General features: G+C 43.4%; 1 protein-coding gene across 5 annotated transcripts in view; it reads left to right on the top strand.

The window, feature by feature from the left end:
* LOC107377236 (nck-associated protein 5) overlaps positions 1 to 21,426 on the top strand; it is a 216,269-nt gene that overhangs the window by 103,630 nt on the left and 91,213 nt on the right. For all 5 annotated transcript variants that reach the window (XM_070547097.1, XM_070547098.1, XM_070547095.1 and 2 more), the window contains one exon: positions 20,404 to 20,467. In XM_070547097.1, the coding sequence (XP_070403198.1) occupies positions 20,404 to 20,467 (64 nt within the window). The remainder of the gene's footprint in view (positions 1 to 20,403; positions 20,468 to 21,426) is intronic.

Raw genomic sequence — 21,426 nt, 5'->3', positions numbered from 1 at the left:
TGACTGAAACCACAGTAATCAGTGCAGACCAGGCACCTCTTCTGTTGCTTTAAAACTGTTTTTCCAGGATGGATGCAGGATCAACACCACGCTAGACTTTTTGAACCAAAGTCTGTCTGATGTTTGTTCTTTATCTTCTTTTATTGAGGAAATGTTTCTCTTTGTCTGGATGTGGGGTGTGGGACTTCAAAATCCAGCCACTTGGGGCATCTAGGTCCTGAGTTCCAGACAGATGCTTTGCTAATGTCTACAAGAGTCGATGATGGAATCGGTTTGAATTGAAACAAAATCTTGTTTTTTAGAAGGTTGCCTGAAGCTTCTGAGTAGGCCCAAGAACTAAAGTGTAATGGGTGATAATTGAAAAACTCATCTTCCGATGCTAGAGGTGGATAATGATGGCTAATAATAACAAAAATGCTGGAAACAAAAGGCAAAATGTCATTCAAGGTCATAGCAAGCTGGTGGCCGACGCACCACCCTAGCAATCCAGTAAACTGCCTCTACCTGGTCATTTCAAAGCAGATTACAAGGTGTAGAGTGTTGCTTTAATCCTGAATACAAACAAACCAGGTGACTTTTACACCCACATTGCCTCCATATTTCCCACTTGCTCCAGTTTCCACCAGTAGATACCAACTAATCTGCAATCTATCCATGCATCATAATCTTCAGCTGAGACGGGTTCCAGTGAAGCCCATCCAAATAGAGCATTTAATGCATTTACACAAGCAATTTTAGACTTGCTCCAGTTTCTGTTCTGGCAGTCTTTATTTGGAGCAAATCAGCAGGACGGTGATATCATCCAGTCACCAGGGCAGATGTGTCGGAGCGTTGGGCAGTTTGAGCCTGCTGCTCTCTGAAACCTACCTGGGGATTACTGGGTAAGAGGATTGCCAAGTGGAGGATTTGATTTTATAGAATTAAAACTGTAATTCTTTCCATCCAGAGCGTGCTGCAATGCAACGGTTTCTCCACAGCATTAGTCCCCTTTCCTGCCTTTTTTTCCATTGTAAGAACACCGCTTTAGAATGACAGAACTCATCATAAACCCTGCATTTATTGCTCTTCTAGGTCGGGTTAGTGGTCTTACAAGCAGTAAACGGTGTTTTGTGTACACTTTAATGTGGGAAATATCCCATTTACAGCCAAACTTTATATATCTTTAAAAAATTCCAGCTCACGATGAATTTTGACCTGTAAAAATACATCAGATACTTTAACAAGAAAGACAAAAGTACAAGGCAACTCTGATAGGGGTCAGTGACAAATTTGCTAATACAACTGAGACAAACTTAAGCTTGGTTTATGCTTGACGCATTTACTTTCCACTCATGGATGGAACGCGCTTCACAACTAGCAGCGTTTATGGTTCATCCGGCTTGTTTCTGCGGTGAGCCAATATTCTCCCAAACTGTGGAGGGCAGCATGGAGCTCTACGGCATGCATCCAACACTACACCATAGTAGAAGTAAAAATTACTGTTGTTTACAACATGGCATTCCAGCATTTTTTAACCGCGTCCTCGTCTTTTCCGACAGTGCGAGCTATTTCTCTCCAAGAATTGTTAACAACATGTTGATCACGGCAAACTTTGAGAGCTGAATCATACAAATGTCTATTTACAAACCTCTGGCATACTAGTTCTTGCCAGTCCGCCATGTTTTTCCACGTCCGACAGTCCGCGTGGTTAGAAAATTTCCTAAGTGCGCGGTGCGGAAAGTTTGGGCTGTGCGGAGGCGCGGTTGAGGGGCGTGGTTGTTAAAATGACGCAATTTTGCCGCGCGGAGCCATGCGAACCTCGCGGACACGTCAAGCATAAACCAAGCTTTAGGCATTTCTGTGGCCAAATTCCACTCCTAACTCTGAGTTTTCCAAACAGGAACAGTCCTAGCCCATTTGGTTCCCTGAGCGAACATCCACTCCCCCAGTCCATGCCACCGCTGTTGCGCTCTTGAAAGAAAGTGCATTGGTGTCCTCCAGGCTTATATACTGTTGTGGCGATTTTGTGTTTGTTGTTTCATTTTTGCAAGTTGGTTGGATGCTGTTTCACTTCCAGCAGCTTCAGCAGACCAGCCCACATCCGTCTGCAGCACGCAGTGAAACAAATGCACCTTGCTGCTCCCTTGCCTGCAAATGGGGGATGTGAGTCAATCTAATGTTTTTCCAAAAGATGCACTGCATGACATTGGGGCACCGCACTCCCCCCTAAAAAGCGTGTTTATTTATTTATTTAAATTACTAATGTTTCCATCTCCCTTGTGATACCATCGTGGACCATCGCCCAGGCCGTCCTTAAACCACTACTGTAGTAAAATCACCGGCTCCAACACATTTTCCTGATGTTTTGTGTCTCTTGTCACTGAAATTCCCACTCAGTTACTGACTGAAGGGAATGAACTTGAGTCATCATATTATTTCTGCACCAGTTGGTTAAACTCAAAAACCCAAATTAAGACCACCCCAGCACGTCTTCCACCCCTTTAACTCTTGTCTATCATTTTACCTCTCACTCCTCCACATCCGATTTTTCCGACTTTTCCCCTCCCTCCCCCTGCCTGTCCCTTCCCTGTATGTGGCGATCTGGGTTTGGTGACCCTCAGCCAGAGCGTCGGGTTTGGGTCAAACAGAATTACTCAGGAATGTCCCCCTGCTCAATGGCCGACCCAATGCGTCTCAGCATGGGAGCATTTCCCCTTCATTGACAGCCAGAGGACTTTGATTTTGGAGGAGGCAGGGACAGGGAAAGCTCCTTTCCAGACAACTTTCCCATATAATTCCCACAGTCTCTGCAGTTTTCATGGGCACCGTGGAGCCGTAAGCCAGTTTAATGATGTGAGGCGCATCTCAGCTTGTTGAGACACTTTGCTTCTGTGACTGCAGGCCATCCAGCTCAATTAAATGTGCTTTGAATGCATTCCTCCCCCATCGTGGTCTGCATTTATCTTCCCTGACAAACTGCATGGGACCTCTGAAAACTTTCAGTTCTGCAGATCTCTGGGATTATTTTTACAAACACAGCAGACAGAAAACCGTGCAGATAAGAAATGCTCTTATTGTTGTTTGTTTTCTTGAAAGTGACGTATTGAAAACCGGAAATTACTGACCATTGTATGACTTTTGTTTCTCGTTGGCCGCATTTAGAGCAATGAAGAAGGATATTAAAGTTTAATACTCTAACACAATTAAAGGCTTTAATTTGCTAGCCGTCACTGGCTTGCTGCGTGCACTGGCTGTTTTGCCTGGAGACGAAGCATTACCCTGAAACCCGTGCTGAATGCTAAGTCGTGTCGTTACAGCTGGAGTGTTTTTGTGGTTTCTAAACAGATAAACTCGCTCGGCGTGAGCAGAAGTTGCGAAGCCCCGTGGGCCTGCCTGTTTTCCAGTCTGCATTGGCATCAAATGGTGTTCCATTTTTATGATGAGTCTCGGCTTGCAGACGTAGACTTTTGTTTTCTTTGTAGACAAGCTTTTGTTGATCCGTCCCTTGGTGTTTCAACTCTTGGAGAGAAAAAAATCCCCAAATTGGATTTGTTTTTTTAGGTCATAGACTCACATGCCAACAGTTTACACAAGATAATATGGTTTTGCCCTTGTTTGCTACACGCAGACTTCCAGTTGACACACTTTCACACCCAAATTTAAGTTTTTTTAGATCAAAGCCGTCACTTTTCCAGCATTCCTTCTTGTTTCATATTTCCTCTCCTGCCACGGCGAGACTTGACGAGGTAGGGAAAGAGGTCATTGTTGAATGTGAGGTTGCACGGGACGGGGAGTGTCAACAGACCTCACCTCCTTGCTATCTTGGCTGTAAATCATCAGAATATAGCAGGAGAAACATGCTGGGCCACATCGGAGGTGTTGGCGCAGCTGGAAGGGAAATGGAATGAGGGCTGCTGGAGAAGCTCACCGTTTTCAAGCAGTAAAACTCTTTTCCAAACACCTCTCTTATTGTGTTTAAGGTCTTTTTTAGAATTTGGTGACAGACTTTACTTAGAGTGAGTTACAATACCCAGTTACCAGCATGGGGACCTAAATACCACGGCAACTGATAAATCACAGGAGGAAAATCTTTGCTTTGCTGTATTTTTCTGCAAACATACAAACACAAGATAAAAGATTGACCTTTTCAATCAACTATGCATCCTTTTTAAGGCAAATGTGAGGGGAGTACTTTACTAAAGGCACAAAAGTTATAGCTTGCAACAGGAATGAAAGACAACTCAAACACCTGCATCCAAGTCCTCCTGCTTGTTGTACCTTTGTCTTCATTGTCTGCCTCCTATAGAAAAACCTACTGTACAGTTTGCACAGGCTGCATGAGTCAGCAGAACCTTCTAGCAGCACGATACTGTAATAAATGTGGGTCCCTGCTCACCATATAACCTCAGAGTGGGCAGGCCAGGGTGTAAAATGCCAAACAATAACTGGAACATAAAGAAGGTCTGTCCCATTTCAGCACCGAATATGTGAAGGCTGCTGAATGTGCTTCTTATTTTCTGAATTACTGACTCCTGAGAGCTTTTTATTGCTTGCTGCTGAGGGGCCAACCACAGGTTATATTGTGTTAGCTGTTTGGTAAACAAAATAGCTCAAGATCCACTGGATGCATTTACACAATTAGAAAGTCTTCACTGAATATGGAATTGATTAACTTTTGGGGTCAACCCAATTTCAAGATGGCCACTATAGCTAATTACCCTTAAATATGCACAATAACAGCTACAACTCAAGCTGCGTTGGTAGCAGAGTGTCATCGTCAACACAAACTTTGAGTATTAACTCATCTTGCTGGATGTTTTATTTGTATTCATACCTGTATTTGTTAGAATCAAGCCTAGCTAGGAAACTACCTCAATGACCACTGAACAGATTTTAGAGGAATTCTTAGGAAGTTTTTATTCAACAGAAACCAACAACTGATTAACTTTGAAAGTAAACCTGATTCAAGATAGCTGACAGCGTTAATTAATGTTGTTGTCATCTTCCTCCGCTCATCCGGGTCCGGGTCGCAGGGGCAGCATCCCAACTAGGGAGCTCCAGACTATCCTCTCCCCAGCCACCTTCACCAGCTCCTCCGGCAGGACCCCAAGTCGTTCCCGGACCAGATTGGAGATGTAACCTCTCCAACGTGTCCTGGGTCGACCCGGGGGCCTCCTGCCGGCAGGACATGCCAGAAACACCTCCCCAGGGAGGCGTCCAGGAGGCATCCTGACCAGATGCCCAAACCACCTCAACAGGCTCCTTTCGATCCGGAGGAGCAGCGGTTCTACTCCGAGTCCCTCCCGAATGTCCGAGCTCCTCACCCTATCGCTAAGGATGATCCCGGCCACCCTACGGAGGAAACTCATTTCGGCCGCTTGTATCCGCGATCTCGTTCTTTCAGTCATTACCCAAAGCTCATAAAATGGAAACGGCATGAAATGGAAATGATCCCGAACACTGTTGTCTCTCTTCTTTGCTTGTTTTTGGTTTAAGGCTGGCAAGCCATCCAACATATGGAACATATAAGCTGTTTTTACAGGACCAGAGCGTTTGCAAAACGGGATTTGCCGCGCCTCCGTGGGGAGGATAAAGGTCGTTTATAAGATCAGACCGTGGCAGTAATGTGGCGCAATCGTGGCATTTTTATAAAAGATTAGCTGATGGCGGCATAAAGGGGGTATGGAGGCGGTCTCTGCGCTGCTGCAGACTTCCGTTTATCTTGGACATAATTTGCTTTTTATTGCGATTGAAGCCGTGATGGTTAGGTTTTTTTTTAACAAGCAGCTCCTGAAGGTGTCTGTCCCCATCAGTCCCTGTGCAGTCTCTGGTGATCTGAGCTTCAGCTCTAACAGAGAGGCTCGTGGAGCGCTCCAGTTTGCCATCTCAGCTGATTTTGTTCAAAAAGCCAACCCTATTGCCTGTGTTTACTTTCATTTTCAATAAATTTGCCAGCCGGAGCTCAGCAATAACTCCCCACGTCATCATGACATCTGCCTCTGTTGCGCCAGGGCGCATACAACAGACCATTACCGCAATATTACTACCAAGCGAGGCAGAACGAATGCCGCAAAATTTGTGCAACGCCATGCTGGCATGGCGCGTTTATAGACATACCATTGTGATAATATTACGCCAATTTGCCGGCATGGTGTGTCTTGTAAAAAGGGCCAATGTCTTGACACTGTCCACTGACGGCTCTCAGTCGTGGGGCGGGCTCTACTGTTTTCTTTCAAGCTGTCTTCGCATGCTGGATAACAACCAATTTGACATTCTCACTGCTATGGATGTCAGTCCGGGGCAGTCCACTATCACATCATGGAAGAGCTCCAAAAACATAAAAAAACATAAAATAATACTTAATTTTTTTTAAATGCGCTGTGATTGGCCAGATTAGTGGCCAGAGCTGCGAGGTTCCAATGAAGCGTTGCTATACCATCACTTTTGCTTCAGCGGTCTAGATTCTAGGCTAGGCCTTTGTTTTATCCTACTTTATGTTTGTACTTTTTTTTAAATCATTACTTCAATTGTATGTTTTGTATTTGCATTACAGATGTTTGTGTATTGCGTTGTGATTTATTTCAGTGTGTTAATTTATGTCTTTTGTATATTAAGGAACATTACAGGCCACCATACTTTGAGCTAAACTCCAATTCGCAAAATTCTGTGTTGTGATAAAGGCTCGTGCCATGTAGCTGATGCTTCTCTAAAAACCTAATGTGTTTACAAGAAGGGTTATTTTTCACTTCCCAGGAAGTCGTACAATTCATTTTGAAAACCTGGGCGGGAAAATCGAAAATCTCTTCTAGTATTTAAAAAAAAAATCTGTTTGCGGATTTGTCCAAATTACGAGACAGAAACTACATCAAATCAATCAAATCTAAAACATGAGCCCAAAAAGAAAGTTCATTTAGTTTAATCATGTTTCTTCTTTTAGAATGTGGTGTCTTGGCTCAGCTTCAAACAGACGACTCCACATCGTGCTTTACTTTGGTTGCATTTCTGCACAAATCTGCAGCAACAGGAGCATCTATCTCAGCACAAGACAAGACAATTCTTCTGATTACGCCTTTTGAAATGTCTGTAAACTCATAAATCATGAGGTAATTGTAGTCCAGCATGAAAGGCGGCTCACTCAAACGTATGTACATGTCATTGTGCGAGATATGAGCTCGGCTGTGATCTCTGGGGACGACTCCGGCAAACAGGACCTGTCGGAATGTGATTGCGTGGCTTTGAGTGTCTTTTCAAAACAAGTTTGTTTGAGTTCATCACTTTTGGGAGTAGAGGGTGGCAACTTCCTGTCTTTATCAGTAGATCTTTCCTGCCTCGTATCTGCGTTGAGGAATGATGCAGGTTTAGAGCTTGGAGTCATCTCTTTTTTATGATCTGGACATTAAAGATTAAAAGTCGTGCACCGGTGCAACTGTGTTTGTACATGTGTGTGTTCATGCATGTGTCTGAGAGCCCCCCCCCCCACGCGTGTCATCACTGTCTCCTCGAGCTGTGCTGGGCGGCAGGTCTGGCCATTTTTAAAGAGCTAATCTCCGACGCTTCGTTCTGTCTGGGCAGGAATGCGTCTATGGTGTGGAAACAATCGAGGTCAGGCCCCTCTCAGAGGATAAGAAAACATTTAGAGAGACAGACATGGGTAATCCACGCTCATTCCTCGGAGTCTCAGAGGATTCCTCCAGTGGGGTTTTTGCTGCTTCACAAGTTTGCAGCTGCAGAGCGTGCATTAGGTCCAATTTTGACCTACTAACTGGTGCCTTTCAACCACCGCCCTCCCTTTTTCTTTCAGCAAGATGAATCATTTCTCACACAAACTCATGATTACATCCATCAATCTCTCAGATTTGTTCTAAATCTCACAAAGAAACCACAACAAGGCTTTTGTGGGAACTTTTATGTTGCGCAAGAAAAATAAAGCCAACCATTGATGAGCTCCTTAAGAAGAGATGTTATCTTGTTGTTGACTTTTAATAAATCTCGCTAATCACAACTTTGTCAGCTTGTTTAACTACATTCTGGTGAACACATGTCCAAACACCGCTCAGATTGAGTTAAGATGGCCCATTGTTTGGATAAAAGAGGTAGTTTGATCTGTTTGATCTGCCGTTTTTGTCCCTCGTTGTCATGTTGTGTTAAAATCACAGAAATCACTGAATGGATTCTGATGAAACTTTAAAACCGTCATCATTGGATGCACAGTTATGGCTGATAAACAATCCAGTGAAAGAGGACTGTTGCAGCGTATCTACATTAAACACAAAAATGGCAACAAGTCAGTCAGTTTTACAGATGCTGAGCTGATAAATGGTGTTTCCTTAGTTAAGACAATTCTCAAACACATAATCCATTCAACTGATTGCTAACTGATAGCATGGTCACCTCAGCTAATTGTAATGAAGTCAAGGAGGGTAAATTGGATTAAATAAATTGCTTAAGAGCTATTTATTTCTATTCTCATTACTTTGTGACCAGTAGCTGTAATACTATTATTAGAGAATATCACCTTGCTTGGCCTTAGGATGATTAATTAGAAGGTTCTAGGATTATTTTAATTATTAAGGGATCGTCACACTTCGCTTTGATTCAAGAAACAGTCAAGTTTGCAAACAAATAAGAATTTATTTTACAAACAATTTTAAGCCTTGACAAATGGTTTAAGCTATTATTTACTGTGAGTGGATGCGAACTAAGAGATGGGTGTCTGGAACTAGGTGTGAATATAGTATTTCAGAGTCAAAATCTCCGCATCTCAGAGAGAGGTGAGTTCTGGATAATAAAAGAATTTGGTTTGCATCTGAGCTGTAAGCTGTTCTCATCAAACTGCATACAGACGCTATCTCACTGTGTTCTACGCACCCAAGTGGAGGCGCCCTTGCGGATCCGAGATGTCAGGGGGTTGGAGACCCCGGGTGCCCTAACGTTTACTGTTAAACCATTTTTGTTAACCCAAATATGGCACTGCGTTAGCCAAGTTTCGTCTCCAGCACATGTTTTGAGTGTTAAAGAATTATTAATTGATTGATTCTGTTCTTCACCCAATAACTTTGCGAATTTTTGCCATTGATGAACATTCCAACATTGCACGAGACCATGCACAACATGTACTTTTAAGATTTCACCATTACAACTAAAACTCCAGATAGGATGATCTTTTAAGGGCTTAAAGCTCTGAAGTGAAAGGACGTGGGTGACATGCATTCTTTAACAGAATGATGGGCTTTAGATTTATGAAATCAGTACAAGTGGGATCAACCATGCACAAAGTTTAGCCAAAAACAATTCATGAAATTCAATGATTGTGCCACTATCATCAAAAACCACTTTAGTGAGTTTAGGTGTTTCCTTCCATAAAGAAAACCATTATTTTGCCACATGGCAGCATGTTTTCTTTGTCTGCTCACAGCAGAACCTCATCACATTTCACCTCGTCAATAATTGATGCTTTGCTCTACCGTGGTGAGGTAAGGCTTATGGAGCTTGGCCGACTGGCTGACTGGGTGTGTGTGTGTGTGTGTGTGGTACTGACATGTGGCTTCTGTTTTGCCGCTAACCCTCCATTCCAGTCGCGGTCCATCACAGGAGGCAAGAGGTCAGAAACCAGCTGTGTGCTGAGGTCGCGGCGCAGTCCGGCCCCCACGATGGCGCTCTTTGGTGATTAATTGGACCTCCCTAATGTGCTGGAGCCAATTGAATGGTCACAGATGTGCTACCTCTCAGTTGCCTGAAGCAGATGAAAGTCTTCACACTTTTAAGTTTTTTTTTTCCACTTACTGTGTTGCGGTGTTAGACCAAGACTGGTTTCGCCTTCGTTCACAGCTGCTGGACCAACTCTGAGTCACACCACTTAAACATCTCCTCCAGAACCTTTCGCTGTTGTAGTCTGAGTTTCTGCAGAGGATCATAATGCAGAGAGACAGGCCTGTCTACACATATCAGAGTTTGTCTCAGTATTCCTGCAAACAGAGGTTTTCAAAACACCGTTTTAACCAGCAGTCAAGAGTGGTGAACACTGTTTATTGATCTCTAATTGGTGCCCATTAAACCCCACTGCAAACAGGAGTCTTCCACAGTGTTTCAAGCAGGAGTTATATAAACCAGCTGAAGGTAACAGCCATTCCACTATACCAATTTGACCTATTAATTATGTAGTATTTTTAATGAAGCAAAATAAAAGTGATTCTCAGAGATTATAATCTATACATTTTGCAGTTGTTGATCTCGGGTCCTGAGCAAAAATGTTTATTGCTCTGGCCCAACCGGAGCAATCTCTTGCCAAGGAGTGTAACTGGTGGAAAACCTGGGAGGTGAAGCCATTTGGCTGTGTGTGTACATTAAAAGTTTTCGAGGAGGCTGGAACCATAAACTTATTCCCCCGTCATGTTGGGTTCTTGTAACTCTTCTGGTCAGGCTCGATTGGATGTTATAACTCACCAAACGCCCCGCCGAACTCTTTGTCCAGCAGTGGACGTGGGCATGGATGTTTGGATCGCTGTAGAAGGTTACGTAACACGGTAGGATTAGGGATTGGAAACACTGGCCCAGAGAAAAACTGGAGTCCAGTCTCTGTACGGGAAGCCTCTGTGAGCCACGGGGATCGCGTGCACATCGAGGCTCTTAACTCAGCGGGAGTGCAGACGCTAATACATAAATGCATGGCAGCTCTGCTCTCATGCAAACATCGATGCATCCCTTCCGGGCCACTCAGTTTCCACTCAGAACGATTGAAATGTTTACCTTCCTGTGAGCCGCAGTGACAGCACTGCAACTGTGGTTTAAATTCCTGCATCTTCCTTGTGCGAATTCATGCTCGTATGAGCAACTCCTGCAGGGAAACGGCTCAGGCAGAAAGTGGTGTTTAATCTGTTAACAACTTTCTGAGCAGAAGGGAGATTAGGCACACTTGATAATAAGATGGTGTTCAGAAGAAACCTAAATTGTCAGAGGCAGCACTTTTTTCCCTCTCTTTCATTATGTGCTTTGCAGCAAATCATGTACAAAGGATTAAAGCCCCACTGAATGGACGAGTTGTGATAAAAACAAAGCGAAACGTCTGCCTCCCACAGAGCAGTTCGTGGGCCCAACGTGTCGGCTCAAGTTGGCAAACACGTTTGCCGTGATTGATCCTCCCTCTAGCCTGACAGTTCATGTCTTTGCATGCCGAGCAGCAAACAGCCAGCGCTTTGCCTCGACGTGAGCAGCAGGGAGAAGCACATGGAGGGTGCCCACAGTGACTGAGAGGGAAGAATGTGCACAGGAAACAGGGTTGATCTGCTGTGAGCGCAACAAGGCAGGTGTTGTATTCTCTTGGCCCTGCGTTTGGTGTCTTATCTCAAAGCAAGGGATGTTTTCCACACTGTGGGAATCACACAAGAAGGGGGTGGGGGGTGGACGGAGTCAGTTAAAGATCATCTTCTTTTGCTGTTTATCTAGGCTGAGTGTTCAAGTTTCGGCAGTTGGGATGCAACGGTGGATGCTTCTGCTGTCGACGTTTGTTCTGGGCAGCATGTTTGGAAGAGAAGACCAACGAGGAAACAATCATTTCAACTTGAAAGGAATTCCGACTCATCAGCCATCATTGAACCTGCTGCAGCCAATGATCTGACCTAATGTCGCCCTGGTCTTCAAGGACCGCTATGCCGTTGCGTGTTGTGAAACTCGTATCTTAGGAAAACATCTCCAGACTTTAAAACAGCAACGCACATGTCATGTGATAGATGTTTCTGAATAATTGTTGGTGCTGGTAATCATGCCATGCATAAAATCTCCCAAACCAACATGAAATGCACAATTTTTTGTGTTTCCAACCAGTTGCCAACAGTTGCATGCCAGTTCCATACAAGTCTATTCGCTTAAAGCCCAGTGAAGTACTCCTTTTTCAAAAGTGTCTTACTGTATATCTAGTTTGGTATCTATTCAACTAAAACTGTCACCTTTTGTTCTCTGACCACTTGTGTGTTATTTTAGAACTGTAGTTGTTTTCCATCATCCAGCTGGTTAAGGGAGTGGGAGCCCTCTTGACCTGTTTTTTATGTTGCAACAGATGCTTTCTGTACAATTCCTGCACAAAAATAGTGACTGCGGAGGGAAATACAGCAGTTGCTGCATTTGCGATGGGGCTTGTCAGCTGTGTCAGCCTGGTTCAGTGGAGCTCGACGGGATTCCCTTCTCTGTTGAGACCTCCCGTGCTATCCGGTGGTTCCAGGTCAGTGGAAACTGGTGGAGGTCTGTGCTGCTAGTCATGCTTTCTAACAGCGGCTTAACAAAAAAAAAAAAAAAAAAAAAAAAAGGATGATTGCTCTTACCTAACGTTAAGAAATAAATCTCATAAACTTTAGTAAAGATTTCTATGAAAATATCAGAGTGGACAACACAAAGCGTCAAAATATGACGCGTGTGACCAATGTCATGACTCCCATCCTTCACCCTCCTCTGCCTCCTCATTTCGCCTTCATTCAGCTCACCTGGTCCCTTCACCAAGCTCCTGACAAGCCCTGTTTCCCTGGCAACCACAATCAACTCCCTTCTTCTCACCTGTTCCTGTCATCAGCTTCATCCACTTCACCTGCTCCTGACTCCTCAGCTCATCTCACACACCTGCTTCCCCTGCTATAAAAGATCCATCCTGCTATCCAGTCTCTGCCAGATTATTGAAAACTTTGTGCCAGTAAATTCTCCAGCCATCCACCCTGCCTGATCTCTGCCGCCGGACCTCGTTTTTCTCCTGACCCCTGCCTTGTACTCTGCCTGCCATTTTGACCTTCGCCTGTCTCCGACTCTGTCTCCAGCCTCGCCCATCTGGTAACTCCACCAAAAATAAAATACTTTTTTATATACTTTAACTGTTTGGCGTCATTACAGGTCTTCTGAGTTCAGCTCATGACAACCAAGCCTCAATATATGACGATTCGGGATGCCCCAGCGCGTCAGGAGAGGACGATCAGGGACACGTGGCACCGCTGGCGCCCGTATTTGACGCCCGCGGTCACTCGGACATTATGCCACGATTTAACCTTCCCCTCACCCCAATCCTAACCTTAACTCTGTAAGCCAGCTGAGTTTGTTTGTTTGTTTATTAAGATCCCCATTAGCTGCTGACATACAGTTGCTATTCTTCCTGGGGTCTCATCTCATACAGTCATTACATTTTACACACACACACACACACACACACACACACACACACACACACACACACACACACACACACACACACACACACACACACACACACACACACACACACACACACACACACACACACACACACACACACACACACACACACACATTGCAGTGTAGAAAAAAAAATTAAAATTCAATTCTCAAAAGCCCAAACATAACAAAATACATTCTTAAAATATGAAATACAGCTCACTTCAGGAGATGTTTAGCTTGCCATTATCTCTGGGAAAATAAAAATATTAAGTTTTTTCTGAAAATTTTTTTTTAATCAATTTCCCTCAAAAGAAATCCTGGTAGTGCATTCCATAGCACCATTGCACGATAGACCACAGTTTTCTGCATTTGATTTGTTCTGCACGTAGGTAACACACATCATCCATGCATACTTTGTCTTGTGGAATAATCATGTTTATCCGCCAGAAAAGACAAGGTCGAATAAATTACATTTGGAGTTTTTGTCGCAATGATATTTCTAATAAACATTGTTAATGAAAACTCCAATCTCTCTCTTACTTTTAGCCAGGACAACAAGTTAAGGTTAGAATGGGGGTAGAGGGGAAGGTTAAGTAGTAAACAAGTTGCTCTAATGTCCGTCTCACGGACACCGACTCTCTGGGAGTCCTCAGTGCGTAATCTCCTGACGTGCTGGGGCATCCCAAATCGTCATATATTGAGGCTTGGTCACACGCGTCATATTTTGATGCTTTGGGTGTGGACGTTTACAGATGATTCAAACTGCAATGACAAATTTGGAAAACAAATTAGCTCAAAAAAATTGTATGCCTTGTTCTGACTTATTATAGCTATAAATATATTGTGAAAAAAAGTGTTAATTGATTCTCTCATATTTGTCTATAAAACCTCCACCAATAGCACATTTCAGACCAAAGCAACCATTGGACCACTCGGTCTGTCAGTCTTGCCGAAGCGCCGCACTTCCCTGGGTGGTCCACTCACTGCGTTCTTGTGAATCTAACAACAGAACACCACTGGTATGAGAAGTTCTCCCCTCAATAATATCAGAGAAGGACAAACAGCTGCAACTGCTACCACTTAAGGAAAAACTACCAGACTCCCCCCCCCCCAAAAAAAAAAAACACAATTTGAAGTCATGGACAATAAAAGGTGTTTGGACCTAGAAAACAGCGACTTGTGTTTAGCGCTTTCTTGTTTAATCAGGCAGCACAAGTTTCCGATTCTGGCAGAAATGTCTCAGAGAAGATACCTGAGGGGATGTGTGAGTGTTTCATGACCGTGTTATAACAGCTTTAAGTTTTGAAGTTAGCATGGTATAAAGCGACCACTGCAGCTAATTGGCATTAGCAAACATTAAATTGGAAAACCCAAGACACATCCAGTGTCGTGAAATCTCGTTGTTCCATCAGAATGAAGATGGTAAAAACTGCTACCACCTAGCAGTCGGGGTATGAACTGCACCTCTTTAAAGAAATACAGTGAATGTTTGAATGTAAATTCTCAATAAAAAATTGACACGGCTTTTAAATATCAATCCAGTATCATAACAGCAAATATCTGGATATTTCATTATCTGTATTTTATTACATCTAAAAAATAAACAGTAGCATTTTGAATTGCCTTTGTGTTTAAAATGTGCTATACAAATAAAGCTGCCTAGTACGTACATAAAATAGGCTCTTGCTGCTTGTAGATCCTCCAACGGAGGAGAAGGAGACATGTATAGGACTGAATGTGGCAGGTTTATGATGAAGGTACTAATCCCAAGGGCCAAAAGGTGTTTGCAGCTAATTTGTGACGATAGCCCACGAGAAGTTAGAGTTTTACCTAAGGTTTGACCTAACAGTACGTAAGAGGTATCTCTTTCTGATACACTGAGCTTTACTCATTACACATCATCTAGCTTAAATTGCTGACTTCAGATGTTGTCTATGTCCGAGATATTAAGCGAAAACTTGAAATTGTAGTATCTAAGTGTATTTGCCGAGGCGTACAGTCATCACTAACTCACCACGCAAGATCATCGTTCTAAACTTTGGCAATAACGTTTTGCCAGCTGATTTTTAGTAGTAAAATATGTAATGAATACTGGACAGATTATTTGGAATTACAATGAGTTAACCCCTCCCTTCCACCAGATGCATGAGCGGAGTGTAACGTAATGGTGACCTTTTACCTGCGAGCTCCCTTCCAATTGGGAGCTTTTTAGACTCCAAATGGGAGCTGGTCCTGCAAGGTCACAAAATCACGGGAGAATAGCAACACCATGAGTGATTTCGGAACTTCAGATGATAGCAAGCAAGGAGGAAGATGGCTGCATGTATTCAAAAAGGACTGTGCTTTATTTTCTGTTCTGTTTACCTCATCTACAGTTTCACAGGAAATTACATATATGTTACTAGTTAAGCAACAGGAAATCGCCATGTGACTTTTATTTAGACAGTTTTCGGATATTTTACGCTGCGTACGTGTTTGATTTTCTGTCTGGCCCAAGCTGAACTGCTCATTTTGACGGATTCTGAAAGCATAGCGTGTAAAAAAATAGACTTAAAAAGTAAGCAACACGTCCAAAACGTGACTCTTTGCAGCCAGTGGAAAGGAACCTGTCTACTATTACTGTGGCCAAGTCCCACAGAGTAAGTTTCCTGGCAGTTTCGCGGTCGTTGAAAACATGAAAATTGAGCTAAAATGTGGCAGGTTGGTCCCTGACCCCTTCATTCCACTGCACACAAAATTGTCACAAAACCGCCGTGCAATTATTCGCCGTTCTAGTGGACGGTTTCCTTTCCATCGGCAGTTAAGTGTAACGTTTTGGACACACCCCAGAAACGAGGGGATGCTATCGTTACGTTTCAAGTCTATTTTTTTACTTGCTACACTTCCAAAACACGTCAAACTCCATAGTTTAGATCAGGCCGGACAGGAAGTTAAACAAGAAAACAGTGTAAAACATCCGGAAACTTTCTAAATAAAAGTCACACGCAGGTAAACGTAGGTCATTTCCTGTTAAAACTTCCGTAGCCGATGTACACGGAACAGAAAATAAACCAATGACATTTTGACACACGCAGCTGATTTTCTCCTTGGTTGTTATGTGTGGACGTCTGAAATCCGGCACGATGCAGCAATTGTCCCGTGATTTTGTGACGTCACAAGATCAGCTGTGTGAAACGCTTTTGCTTCCATTTCGTGTCAGGATTGCTTCCGTTTGGGAATGAGCTTGCGGGTAAAACGCCACTATGACGTTACGTGGCCGCTTTTACATCCAGCGGAAAGAAGGGGTGAGAGTCATTCACAGCAGAAAATCGGAGTAGTATCACACCAGATTACATGCAATATTTTACCAAAATAATTATAATTCCACCATTTTCAACAAATTCTATCAGTTTCAGCACCAATATCAAATAAACCAAGAATTATGCTCCCAACCATGAACGTAATTTTCACTTTAGAAGTGTGTGTGTGTGTGTGTGGGGGGGGGGGGGGGGGGGGGGGGGGATCTGTACAGTATGTTCTAATGGTAAACAGGCTTCAACACAAATGGTTGTTTTCTGCTTGGTCCTAGAGCTCAACCAGTGTCAATTTAATATAGCGTAATGTTTTTTTTGGATGGTAAAAAGTGCAGGGGTCAAAACTTGACTTTGGAAAGAGTGGGGGGGCATGTCCCCCCTGTCCACCCCCCAAAACAATTACGTCCATGCTCCCAACTGAAGCATTTTATTACCTTTTTGGGATGATATTGCATGAGAACACACGTGCTTCAGAGGGAAATAATAACACTTCTACTGTACAGATTCCTAGAGATAAACCTCTTGACTTCTTGTTACTCTGTCTGGCTATTCCAGGTTCCGTTTACACAGCTGGTAAGCTTTCGCAGAGTGAGTAATTTGTGAGAAAAAAATAAAGGTTGGAATCTTGTGACATATGCACAGTAAGATGTCATTACATGCATCAACATGTGTAGCAAACAGGGGGTTTATTTACATTCATGTGTGGGAATATTATCCCCCATGGGCTGAATGACATCAGTAAGCGTTTTGCACCAGAATACTGTTTTGACTACTGCTGGTGCCAATTACTATAATTACATTTAAGACAGAATGTCAAATTGCTCTATATTTGGCGATGATTTTCTTCTTCTCTCGTGGCGCTGTTGGCTCATGCTTGGCTGCTCCTGCAACATGCCTGCTCACAAGTGGCCTGAAACTTAACCCCTTACAGGGCTGACGCTCAGCCATAACACAGACTGGAGGAATGCCAGGTGTGGCCGGCTTTAACCAAACAAAACGTGCTGTGAGAAGTTCCAGATCGTTTTATTTTTGGTCCCTGTTCTTCAGATGGAGTGATGATGTGTACTGTATGTGGTAATAGGAAGAGAACATAAGTGGATGAGTCAGTGTCAGCTGTGGAAGTTGTTTTCACACACTGATCTAGGCGTTTATGCCATAACTGTCTTTATTAAAAAGGATGGTTTCACCCTGATAAATGCTCAATGAACGCACACACACACACCCTCGCCTTAAATCTTTGAGCCTTTCACAACTTCTTCAGTGTGTGTGTGTGTGTGTGTGTGTCACAACCAGGCTTAGCTTTGCTTGAGTCAATCTGCTCTCATTAGACGCTGCAAATGCAAACACCAGCAAAAAGAAAGCCAGATTAATATTAGTCTGAAGCACATTTTTTCAGTCCAGACTCATCTATCAGCCGTGGGTCTGCTGCCCCACCCCCACCCCACCCCCCCACCCCCCCGCAACAGGTAAGCCACTCTGAAACAATCATGTCTTGTTGTTAAATGGAGCCAAGAAGACGTTCGTCATGAGCTATTCTGGGGTGTTGGGGCTGTCTGCTCTGCTGGAGAAATGTGAAAAATGTGCAGGTGACTGTGATTACCCAAGGCCGTCAGTTGGAAAAGCAGCTCTGTGAGGTCCTGTTTGAGACATAGGTGGGATTCTTTTGGAGACAAGTCAGTAATTTGACAACAACTTAAACTCTGTGCTCTGTATTTTACTTAAAACAGTTTGAAGTGATGAAGATATTTTTGATAGCTCTTTGAATTACTTAGTTTCACAAATTAGGCTTAATTTTGACCAAGCTAACCGCTAGAACGGGCAGATGTATGCTGTTTTAAAAAGTGTCTGGTTTAAATGACATCTCAAGCCGGAAGTCCCTCAATCTATGCTGGCAATAAATACGTATTTTGGTGTAAATGGTCATTTATTGTGAAGTGAATGGTACCGTAAACATTTATAAGGACTTAAACTGATAAAGCTTAAAGAGACATCGTATAGTTTTTACAGTTATTCTCTGATATATCTATCGAAATGTTGTCAGAAAATAATGGCATCTTGCTTACGAGGACACTGTCCTTCCTTGGTCAAAGAAAATGGTTAAATGGAACAGACTTAAATCACGTGACCGCGACTAAAGTTATATTTCATACATATAAGTCTCAATATGAATATATAATGAGCCCTTTACTTTTTAATTGTGTATTTGTTGGTTTAATTAAATATGTAAGCGAGTTACTACCTGATAGCCACCAAAGCTGCAACTAACCAACCAAAGATAACTGCTTTGGACATAAAATACATTTCGGATATCAGCCCGATAGCTACAATTAGTTGACTCACTGGAAATTTGTCCCCGAAGTAGCTGCTACCAGCCCCGGATCTGCCATCTTTTTGAAAATACAGCGCTGTATTCTGGGAAATTTTTGACCAAGGCCAGGTTACAAAACACCTCCCGTGTATCCTTGCTCAGCTAGCTAAATGGCTAAAAACAGAGAACAGATGCCTCGGTAGAACATGAACATTGGAGCACGCCTTGGCGGTTCCTGATGGCGTATCTCCTAGGCAACCGGGCCGAGATCAAGGCATCAAGGCGAAATTCCTTGACATTGAAAAACACCCTAAGTTTCTGGGTGATACCATATTAGACACCATGTGTCCTTCTACGGGAGCCCGTGAGGACAAAATGCGTTTACTGATTTGTTATAAACGGTGACAAAACTTTCTCCTTTCATAAACTATGTTGCCTACTTCACTTACCTCTTCACTCGTTGCCAGTGATGAAAGAGAGTCAGATGTTCTTTTTATGTTGCTAGAGGTTGTGCTCCCAGGGGTTTTTGACCCCAATGGCTATCCGTTGGTAAGGTCTTACTCAAAACACAAAACTACTGCTCGCTTGTAATTATTTAGGTACATACTCCCTATCGTCATGGAAAAAAACATATTGTCAATTGTTTGTTAGTTGTTGTGAATGCTTTATTCAAACATTGCATGTAAAAAATAATCATATAAATTAAAATGAAAGTGTGGAAATAATCCAGATTTAGCCTGTTAATGATTATAAATGGTGTATTTTCTGTAGTCTGAGAGGATAGCCTGCTTGTCTGGGTAGGGTTATATATTTTTGTTAAGTACTCTGATATGGATCTGGTTTGCTGAATCGGAAGGATCTGAGTTCATCTCCAAACTATGAACTTCAATTCTTGAATTTACTCTGAGTGTTTGACACAACGATATATTACTCTCAGACATAAAAATACGCTGCCAGAGGAGGCGTTCTGATCCTCTGCCTGACTTTTTTGTTTCCACACAAATTAGGATGAAAACACTTCCAGAACAACAAGCTTGTCTTGGAGCAGTGCATCAGTTGTTGTGATTCCTCAGGAGGAGGTGTGTTTGTGCGTGTGTGGTGGTGGTGCTGGTGGTGGGTGGGGTGGGGGTGGGGGGTGGGTGGGGGGGCTGTTCTTTATTATCCCAGTTCGCATGCCAAGATTTATCCCATTAAAGCTTGCAATGCCCTCACGAGGGAAAAGGATTGAACGTGCACAGTCGATTTCTTTGTTTCGCCTGGTTCGTGTGTGTTTGTGTGTGTGTGTGCGCGCGCGTGTGTGTGTGTGTGTGTGTGTGGGGGGGGGGGGGGGGGGGGTGTAAAGTCTGGTGCTAGGATGCCCTGCTTCTTATTTCCTCTGGGCTATTTTTGTCTGGACAGACCTGAGAGCTGTGTTTTGTGAAGTCATTGGATAAATTTGTCTCTGGGTTTGTATGCCGGCTGGTCTGTGTCCAGGCGTGTGCGGTTTCTGTTGTTTAGCAGGGAAACTTGACATGTTTAAGTCTTGGAAGCCAACGTATCAAATGCCAAAAGGAACAGAGTAACTTAGTGTAACATAGTTTGATTTGTGGGAAATCCAATGAATGAAAGTGGAATTTATTTTGTTGACCAATCTGTCCATCTTTGTCGTTTGTTTAGGGAAAAGTTGGCTGTGGCTCGCCTGGAGAGGGAAGTCGCACGGAGCAAGAGTGACGGAACAATGGTAAAGTTTCTCTTCCTTATAATCTGCTTTAAAATAAGAAAAGTGACAGTGCTTCTCACTAAAATGCTGCCAGTCGCTGGTGATTGTTAGTCATTCAGCTGATGGTAGTCAGCAGGGTTTGAATGAAGGAACTGGACTTCTTTGGTTTCTTGAAGACGTTTTGCTTCTCATCCGAGGAGCTACGTCAAAAAAACATAAACAAGAAACCAAAGAAGTTAATTCAAGCCCTGTGTGTTGCTACCAATCCATCATGATGCACTGATTTCACACGTCTCGACTACTCTTTAGATGTTTATGAAGAAGGAAGTTTATAGTTTAGCTATTGGTACTAAATGTAAAAGCTCTTCCTCAGAAACAATGGAGACGTTGTACTTTCACGTCTTCTTTATAGGCAGCTCGTTAAATCGGACGATGGAGTTTAGGGGATAAGAGATCGATGCTTATCGCTCCCTGTCTCCACATCTTTGTCTGCAGAACCCGTGTGTGTGTGTGTGTGTGTGTGTGTGTGTGTGTGTGTGTGTGTGTGTGTGTGTGTGTGTGTGTGTGTGTGTGTGTGTCTCAAGGGAGGTCAGAAAGTGCAAGGTTGAGCCATGTGATGGAGTGGAGCTCAGCTGATCCTCCGGGCCAATGCGCTAACCGCAGGCGCAGCTGTTTGGCTTCACCTCTGTGACGCCTCTGATTCTCTTCATGGCAGCTGGCCTACAGCAACAGCACACGGGGGCCGATAAACTTCCAAGGTTTTCACCCAGCTTTGCGGGATTTTTTTTACTGATCCCTGGAGCTGAAGCGCTTGCTTTCTCTTCACGCCTTTCCTTGTAGTTGAAGAGGTCAAACACGGGGTCAGATGGAGGAGCTGGGGCTGGGACAGGCCTATGGATTATTGTTAAAACGGCTGTTTGTCTTGGAATATTAGGACCTATTTCTTTAACCGTCATCTAAAAATGTGTAAAGATGTCAAA

Source organism: Nothobranchius furzeri, chromosome 2 (assembly GCF_043380555.1).
Source record: "Nothobranchius furzeri strain GRZ-AD chromosome 2, NfurGRZ-RIMD1, whole genome shotgun sequence".
Taxonomy (NCBI): domain Eukaryota; kingdom Metazoa; phylum Chordata; class Actinopteri; order Cyprinodontiformes; family Nothobranchiidae; genus Nothobranchius; species Nothobranchius furzeri.
The sequence above is the reverse complement of the archived record's forward strand: the minus strand, read 5'-3'. Positions and strand labels throughout refer to the sequence as shown.